The sequence below is a fragment of the Pterocles gutturalis genome, unplaced genomic scaffold (assembly GCF_000699245.1).
Source record: "Pterocles gutturalis isolate BGI_N339 unplaced genomic scaffold, ASM69924v1 scaffold27066, whole genome shotgun sequence".
Lineage (NCBI taxonomy): Eukaryota > Metazoa > Chordata > Aves > Pterocliformes > Pteroclidae > Pterocles > Pterocles gutturalis.
The window spans coordinates 2231-11616 of record NW_010106247.1 but is presented as its reverse complement, the minus strand read 5'-3'; the positions used below and the strand labels follow the sequence as shown (position 1 = coordinate 11616).

The window sequence follows — 9386 nt, the reverse complement described above, 5'->3', positions numbered from 1 at the left end:
GTGTGCACATCAAATATGGAAACCATGTCATTTTTATTGTGTATGCAAACATACACAGTGGGAAAAGAATGCAGTTTATGTTCCCAAACCAGAGGCCCCCAGCCTGCTTCCTCTGTGCGTCTTGACGCAGCCTCAGAGGAGCAAACCGCCCAGAACTCCGCTGCAAGCACTTAGAGGTCCCCCAACAGTTCCATGAGCTCATTCAGCTGGTCTGACATGTATGTCGCTAGCTTCTCCCACTGCCACTCCAGCTCTTACTGGAATGGAAATTTGATAAATAATTTTACTGCTTTGCAAATGTTTAAAAAAAAAAAATCCAGCAGGAGTCCAGCTAGAGTCTGTAAAATTCAGGGCATCAAACGGTGCTTCTCATGGTCAGGTACAGGATTTCTTTGTGGAAGCTTGCTTGTGCATTTACAAGGTGAAACAAATTCAAAAAGCTGCTGTCCTCTTCATCACGGTCCCCTACCAAGGCAAAGAAAAGCATTTTAAAATTATTAGTGAAAATAAATGACTTATTTGAAGATAAATCTTCCCCCTTCAGTTTTTTCAGCAGAGGCTGAATCAGCAGCCTCCACTGAGATTTACGAGGCATCAGCTACTGCACCTGATGGCAGGACAGCTGTGCAATCACACAGGAGACTCTCCAAAATTCCTTCACCAGCTTGTCCAAAGACAGACAAGAACAATTGTGCATTACGATAAAAATCTGTCCTGGCTGAGCAGGCTGTTCATCTGTACAGCTTGCCATCGTAATCGGCCTCGAGGTTTTATCGAGGCTGCCAAAGCTGCGGACAGGGAGCAACTGCAGCTTGTTGAGTTGAACAGGCTGGCAGGCAGCTGCTCAGAGCCTGTGTTCACAGCCCAGAAGGACCTCAGGGCCAGTGCTCGGTGGGACGTGTTCTCAAAGACTGTTGGTTTCGTGGCACTAGAAATCTCTCAGATGAGAGATTGGTTAAAATAAATGTCTCTCCCAATTATGACATTTGATTGATTATCAAAAAACTTCAGGCACTCCAGTGCTGTTCCTCCTGGTGAGAGGGGAGGAGGACAGGCTGCGATGCCACGCTAACTGCGCCGCTCGGTGCCTCGGTGAGTGCTAGCTCCTGGTTACAGAGCTCTTACCGGACAGGACTGCCTGGAGCATGTCCATGATCATGTGCGCGAAGGCGTTCTCCACGCACTGCAGGAAGTTGTTTCTCTCCACCGGAGTGCTGAAAACTTTGCAGACCTTCAGCATCATTTTTACTGCCCAGTCCATGCAGTACAGGTCCTTCTCGCAGACCTGGTGTACACAGGAAATATTAGAAACATGCCTTCTAGGGTTTGTCATCAGGACATAGAGGTTGTTCTTATTGTTGGCACGCTAACGGAGGAACTTCTCAACCTTTTGCTAGAGATACTTCTCCTCAAGGCCAGGCTTGCTGGCTTGGAGGGATGTGCAGGGCAAGGACCAGGGGGTGGAAGAGCACCAAGCCCCTTGCTGGAGTTACTCCTGGAAGGTAGGAGTAGATGGCGGAGCAGCTTTCAAATCTGGAGGTAAAGAGACAAAAGGCCCAAGCTGGCTCTGCTCGGTAGGACTCACCAAAGCCAGGAAGACCGTGAGCCTGGCTAACTCGACGGCTCTCCCGTTCACAGCTTTACTGGCCATGAAAGTGAAGCAGATGCTGTTTCCACTCAGAATAAGAAGCCGAGCATTGTTCTCCATGAGCCACTCCCGGGGAACAACTTTGTAATAAAACAGAGAGAATTTTAATGATCTTTGTGGCACTCCTTTCTTTTTGTTCAATAACTTACTCTGGAAGATGTGAATTTATGAATTGTTGGCTTTGATAACTAACCAGAATTGGTGAGAGGACACCCTCTGGAATACAATTGCAGCCATGAAGTCATAGAAGCAATTCCTACCAGCAATACAGTTAGAGCTCTTCACAATAGCTTCTGTGATATAATCTCACCCAAAACTAACTTCCAATGCAGCCGTTAACATTGTTCAGTAGAATTTTGGCTTGAACAAACATTGTGTTTTCAGCTTACACAGCTTGGACAATGTTTCCACAATAATGGCTAGACAAGACTTGAATTTTAAAGGTCTGTGTGGATTCTTAAAATATTTCACAATGGGGAAAGGCAGCCTGAATCTGTAAGCAGTGCAGGGTTTCTCTCATCCCCAGCTACTGCCTGGCTTCCCAGCGTAATGACTTTTCCAGTTACGCCACAGCTACTGTGAGGAACATTGAAGTCCGGTTCCCAAGTGTGCCTGAAACACTTATTGCCAGATTGGGAGGACATGAGCATAAAATCCTCTGGGTTCATGATAAAGGCAAAAGCATACCTGACAGCTCATCCACAAGACTGATAACATCATCTGCTGTCCATTCTCTAGCTTCTGTATCGTACAGCAGTTTAATTGCATCTGCCAGGCCTTTCAGACTGGTCTCATCTGTTGGTCCTTCTATCATTTTCTGCCAAACCACATGTCCTGAGCAATATATTAACCACAACTGCTGGTAAGTGACAAAGTAACTTTTTTGTAAAACAAGGAAAGTGCTAAACAGGGCCTTACAGCAGAGTCAGAGGAGGGAATTCACGTCACACAGCTCAGTCTTTGTGACAGTGAGATTTTTTCCATCTGTCACGTTAGTAGCGACAGTGGAAGTTGCAGCATGAATCAAAGGGCGATTTAAAGAAACCCCGGTCTAACAATGAAGTGAGAAAGCATGCTTTTCTGCAGGGAAACATGCTGCTTTGAGGTGCATTCGAGCTAATGCTGCCCTAAACAGGGGAGAATAGAGGAGCAGAGGTGCAGTTTCTTCACTTGGATTGTAACTTTTTTATACGTGTATATGTATATGCATACATATATCTCATTTATGTATTTTACGTATGTTAGTGAGATCTGGTTAAGCAGAGCAATTTTTTTCTAGGCAATATTATTACATTTTATTTGCATAAAGCTTGGTTTTATCAGAGATGCTGCATCCTGCAAGGAAATCTCACTCTCAGGGAAAAAACTTTGAAAATTAACCCCCTGGCTACTTGCCATCAAGGGAGGACACTGGCCCAAAGATGATATACAGCAGGCGAGCTTGATTGACCATGGGCCACGGCTTTAAAATACGAGTCAACCAAAATGCAGAATCACTTCGATGAATCCAGTGGTTCAACAAGACACTACGACAGTATAACCTTATCCGCAGCTCTAGCTTTCGGGCACTTCCTAGGGTAAGAGTATGGAGATATCATAAAATTAAGCCTTGCACCATACAGATTATCACTTTTTTTTTTTTTTAATAGGAGGAGAAAGAAGGGTTTTCTTAAAGCTTTAATTAGATTCTGGGCTGTTACTTCCTGAGTCTGGCTTGGTGTAGAGTAGGAAAGAATCAAGCCCGTGTTACTGTTTATGTATATATGTAACTTACGCATTGGTTTGATAATGGAATGATTCAAAAGAAACTAAATGCCTCTCAAGACAGCTCTCTTCACTACAGCGTACACGTCAAAGACAAAAGCACTTGTCTTTGTTTTTGTGAAGAAAAAATAGCTGCATTCAACTATATGAATGCCAAGTATTGGCTTTAGAATGCCTGCTTGCTGGATATTCTTCCAAGTAATACTGGAGCTGACAGAGTTGGGAAAGGACTGGTGCTACAAGACTTAGCTGAGCTAAAACGTTCTCGATTCTAGACACATTTTGTTTGCAGTAATCAAGATCAATTTTCTGACTTCTCCGTGATAGCGCATTGTGATTCTGTAGGGCTTTTGTCTGCTTTGATGATTACCCGGTTTGCTGCTGACAACTGTCTGTACTTTGCGGGGTAAATTGCTCAGCTCACAGAGGAAGTTAAACACCCGGTGACACTCTAGTTCATCCCAGCCTGCTGTTAGGATCTGAAGATTACAAAAGAAAGGGGGTTAAAAACGAATAGATTGAGCCGTCGGTTTAGGTCACAGTGCCATTTCTCATATTAGATAAATAGAATCTGTCCTACAATTTACTGGAAGAACAGAGAGGGAAGGTGTCATACCTGGAGTGTGGTGCCTGCACAGCATCTCCCTGATGAGAGCAGGGAAACCATTATCTACTACAGAGGTGCTGTACGTTATGGCAGAGGTTGTACTTGAGCTTAATTCAGCCCAGAGTCAAAAGCTGCTAATGGTGTTCCACACTCAGGCCCAAGCTCTTATTTTAGAACCTTATGTGGAAAAGTACACAAAGGTATTTGCTACAAAGACAAATGTCCCAGCAGAAACAATTATCTGTAACTCTTAACCACGGAAAGATAGTAACATTTTTTTTTCTCTTATCAAATACTTTAACGCTGCATACGTACACAGCACCTGTACGCACAAGATTCTAATACTTAAATGCACTTAAAATGTGCTTGAAATGCCTGTTTGAGAATTTATTTCTCTATTTTTTTTAAACAAAGTTATTCTCCAGTGAAGCCTCCATTATGACAATTCTCACACTTCACAGTTAAACATCTCGAGTAGTTAAAAAGGTCCTACCCTTAACGTTTTATGGCGTATCTGAAGTAATTTGAAACTGATTTTTTAAAAACTAATTTTAAGCCACCACAAACTGACTAAAATGTTCTGGCATATGATGTGTATAGCCACTTACTTTTAAACTAAACCATCTCTGCTCTTGATTTGTGAATTTGAAGCTGTGTAATAAAATGCTCCCCTTCTCCCATGTCTTATGAGATAATAAATCGCTAATCAAAATACAGACTGGTTGGCAGTGAAATCCAGACCAAGGAATTCTCAAGAGTCAGATCAGCAACTTTAACAACCAGAAAGGCAATTCAGAGAACTGTGTGAATAAATACCTTCCCCCTACCCCCCAAGGCTCAAAACTATCTTATACTTCTCAATATCTTGCAAAAACACAGATTAATTTAGAATTTTTTATATATATATATATTTGTGGTACTTGCCTTCTCTCCATAAAGATACTGTACCTGTAATAATACCCCGTAGCACTGTAATCCTAAACATTGCAAAGGACTTGGACAACCGTTAAGCTTAAAGCAGGAAACCTGCAAGTGCAAAACACCAGTAATTTATCTTAGCTGACCATAAGCTAATTCCTGTGATTGAAAATTCTCTGTGCTACTTGTGTACATCAATCCTGATTAGCGAGGTTCAGAAGGATTCCCTTCCCTTATTGTATAAGGAAACAAGTGACAGCACCTATGTTACGGCTCAGCATTATGTTCAAAACAGTGGTCAAATGGGTGTGTGAATGTAAGCTGGGAAGAGCAACCCTGTTTCAGGAGAGTAACATTTCTATGAAGAGCTGTGTTCTTCCACTGCAAAATTTCTAGTAGTCCACACGCTGAAGAAAAGTTGGAAACCACTGATCTTGGAATATGAAATCTCAGTAGAACAGCCTTGTGTTCGATATGCTGGCTTAGGCTTTTCTCGTATTATTAAAAAGAGACTGATTTCAAATCAATAAATTCATTGCACTGTGGTAATAAACTCCAGCAAAGGGACAGTAAAAGGCATAATCCACTAACAATTGCCCTATAGAAGTGCCATTGTCAGGCCAAGGAACAGTTTGAAACACTAGTGAAAGGAATGTGAACTTACTTCTGAGAGAATCCTGTGCATATACTTTAGCCTGTCTTTTGTAGGCAATAGAAGCGTGCATCTTTTAAGCAGCAGCCCTGCAAACAGAACAAATACATACACGACTGTGAGTATACATACATGTACATACGTTACTGAGTGTGCTTAAGCGTCCCCATCGCAAGCGTGCACACGATGCACGCTGCTACTGCGAGGCAAAAAGAGCAGCACAGAACTGATTTGTGCTTTGGGAAGGGGCGGAGGATGCTTTTGTAGCAGTGACATCTTCTACTAAAGAAATCTCGTCAGGGCTGTGTAAGCTTCCTGTGCCGTAACTTGTTTATTGTGTTGGTTTAAAGTCCCTGTTAGTCACAGTTGGAGCCTTATTAAAATTACTAGATTGGTTTTAGGATTACAGCTGCTAAAAATATTGGAAATAAATGTTACTTGTTGCACCTCTTTTAACAGTACCCCAGGGAACGCTGGTTTTCCCCTTACATCATGGGAAGCTGAGCTTCCAAAATTTTTTCAAGATAGCCACATGCTCTAAAAAGAAAATATTCTAAACTGTGTTAATGTAAAACATAGCTAAGAGGTAAAATTATTTTCCTATACAGGACTGAAATGGTATGTGTTTAGGATGTCAAAGTCTGGAGTTCATTATAGTGTGGAACAGCTGTTTGTTAAGCAGCATTTTTTTTTCTACACTCCTGATAGAAAATGGGTTAACAGAATTTAATTTCTACCAGAATGAGATGTACACATCTTGTTTGTTAATCAGTCAAGAAACCCAAAGAAAAGTATCTGCTTTTCTGTGAAAAAATAAAAAAAAAAAAAAACACAACACCAAAAAAACAACTTTTTTTTTTTCCTGAATTGTCAGTCTCACAAAAAGTACGTAACTTCTGCAATGTCCAAAAGTACTTTATGCGTTTACTGGGGTTCTGAATTGACTCTTTCCTTGTTTAGAAGTGTGCTAGCATTCCTACATGACGGACATAATTTATTCATCAGCCTAGGACATGGTCCAAAGCTCAGTCAAGTCAATTTTCTGTTGACTAGATTAGACTTGGGAGAGAACTCCCTGAAGAACAGTTGGAACTGTTAAGACACTGTAGCCGCAGATCAGAGCACAGCCATCAGTGTGGGGAACATTCTGTTGAGCAAAAAGGGTTGAGCACGAGGTACTGCTCCTGGTTTTGTGCAGCAAAATCCCTCCCGTGAAGGAGGACAGCCCCACGATCATTTATAACTCAAGCCCATTTTAAACAATGACTGAGATTCTGACCCTGTTACAAGTACTGGAAGATTTTACTGTGGACTTGAGTGGAGCCAGACCCCTCGGAGTTTAAGTGAGATTTATGTAACGTGCAGACCCTGTTCAGGCTCTCTGGACAGGAATGAATTTTTCCCATTGACTCCAGACTTTCCTGCTGTAAATATTGATTTTCCAACTGACCTCTTAACAGAAAGTTCTCTTGAGCCCTCCACTGATGACACAGATATTGCCAATGATCTTTATATTTTGAATATGTCGTGTTTTTACTACTAGGCCTACTATAGCAATGGGTTCCCACCTACACTTAAATAACAAGTTGCCACTTTGTACGTGGTTGCGACAAAGCCCAAACTAATTTTGATTTAAAAAAAAAAAAAATTGTAGATCTTCAGGCTTAATTTGAAAAAAAAAAAAAACCAACTAAGATTATTTTAAGATACCTTAAAACCTACATGGATTGCTTACAATAGAAGAACACTGCTGGTGGATGAAGAAAATTTTCAGTGCTCAAGATGCATAAGAGGGAATGGTTCATTTCTGAGTGAGAGGCTGAATGACTTGGAATCGATGTGTTTTAAAGATTAACAGGAAAGTTAAAAAGCAAACAACTTTGAATTTAAGGATGCACAGTGCTCCTCGTTAACATCGAACCCACATTGTCTAGATTTCTATTTTTCACACTATGCCAAAAGAGGTCTGAGCTGCTGAAAGAAAGAACAAGTGAATCTTTTCACCCAGAGAGGGTTCGGTTAGCACACGGTATGCCATGACAGCAAAAGCGCTGACATTCTCACACTGCCCTTGAGCTGAGAGTGAGAGGAAAATGTGTTCTTCATGCCCATTTTAGTCTTTGAACTCTGATACAAAGCTGCCAAGGAGAATGCTAGTCACTGACAACTGTGATAACATTTTTGTGATGAGCATACTTCTTTTCTGAGCAGCGGAATGCGATCTGCAATACATCGCAAGCAGACTAGCAAGCGGGCTTTCTGATGGCAACTGCTGTGGGTCACTTTAGAATGAGGCTGCGTTGAAGTGCTGCGGCTCCATTTCCCAGACTGAGGAATGCGAACTACTCCAGAGCGATCCAGGAAGGCAGTCTGAACCGCCAAATTCCTTCAGCTAGCGTGGGGCCTCGGGGTCCTGGTTTCTGCTGCACTTTCCAGTGGTGGTGTCCAAACAAACTAAATTTGGAAACACCTACTACTGAGCACTGATCCTCTGCCCGAGCCCTGCTTGCCATTTCATATGAAAAAATAAACACAGAGGAGGCAGAACATACATTATTTTTTCCATAACTAAGAGGTTTTGGAATCATTTCAGGTAATTCCTTCCACCTCCCCCTGCCGGTTAATGGTATTTGAGTGGGCTATTTGGCACGGGGAGGAACTTCACCTTCAGAGGGAGCTGCGCAAATGATTTGGGCCATATCCTCAGCGTTTTACCGATCAATGCGTATACCAGAAGAAACCTTTTAACTGAGTTTGATTCTCCCCTAATTGTTACCGTTTGCATTAAAGGATCACCTAGAGATTTGTAGTGCTCTAAAATATAAGATCCTTCTCTCTTGCCAGGTAGCTCAAGGTTATGAAAGTCTTGCAGTAAGAGCCTTCGGTTTCCTGATGGGGTTGAGATGTAATTAATAAGGCGGTTGCTGATGGTTTTCGACACCATGCTGAGCATGCTGATATCCTTCACTGAAAAAGCAAAACCCGGAACACCTGTAAATCTTTACTGCAAGAAAAATGCCGATGACTAGTCAATAACTTTATCTTACTTCAAAAATAGGCCAAGAAATAAGATTTACAAATAAAACTAAATTTAATTACTGTTTATCTCCTTTGCCAACAAACTGTAGTAATTAGAAATTGATAGATCTAAGGAATAATTTTCACACATAATAGGCAAAACGCACTTCAAATAGTTTGTAATTACTGAAATTTTGGTAAGTTGGTTCTTCATACATAAAAGCAGAAAGTTCAGAGAATAAGACACATTAAATTATTTCAACTAGCTAAAAGCTAAAACATTTTAAATAATAACAGCTTTTTCTAAATGGAAAATTTTTCTGGTAATTTTCAGCTCCTGGAAGTAATACTCTTTCAGATTCTCACCTGAAAGATAATTCAATACCATCTGAAAGATCTCTAATGGAAGTGTTTGAAAATATCCAAGTGTTGACAGAGACTGGGAATCTGTGTCCAAGGTGTTGCAGCACTGTCTGGAGCGACGGCTACTGCGCCGGTATTTCTGGTTAGGGATCAAGGTGTAGCTGGTCCCTGCAGTCGACGTCATTGTTCTGTTAGTCCCATAAATTTAACCTGGAGAGGAAATATGAAAGTCCTGTTTTCAGAGGATGAAACTAGTGTACTCAAAACTAGGCTAAGAGGAAATCACTCTATTGTAGACACAGCAACGGAGTCTGAAAAATCTTGTCATATACATAGGATAATTGATGAGGGTCTGAAAAGTAATGAGTTTTAAAAGATCAATAAATACATTATTTTGATTCACCTTCTGGTTTCTG

At 41.3% G+C, this 9386-nt stretch overlaps 1 protein-coding gene across 1 annotated transcript; it reads right to left on the bottom strand.

The window, feature by feature from the left end:
- Window positions 1-355: 355 nt before the first annotated feature.
- Window positions 356-9154, bottom strand: FBXO47 (F-box protein 47). The gene is made up of 10 exons (XM_010087733.1): window positions 8974-9154; window positions 8386-8556; window positions 5602-5678; window positions 4968-5045; window positions 3783-3891; window positions 3044-3220; window positions 2336-2482; window positions 1586-1728; window positions 1126-1285; window positions 356-465 (listed from the first exon to the last, which is right to left on the bottom strand). Exons 1-10 carry the CDS (start codon window positions 9152-9154, stop codon window positions 356-358), a joined length of 1353 nt encoding a protein of 450 aa, XP_010086035.1.
- Window positions 9155-9386: the final 232 nt, after the last annotated feature.

Coding starts and splice junctions, on each gene's coding strand:
- FBXO47 (XM_010087733.1), bottom strand. CDS start 9,154: ATGACGTCGACTGCAGGGACCAGCTACACCTTGATCCCTAACCAGAAA. Junction 3,892..4,967: donor GCTACGGGGTATTATTACAG/GTACAGTATCTT, acceptor TGTAATCTTCAG/ATCCTAACAGCAGGCTGGGA. Junction 2,483..3,043: donor GCCAGTGTCCTCCCTTGATG/GCAAGTAGCCAG, acceptor TATATTGCTCAG/GACATGTGGTTTGGCAGAAA.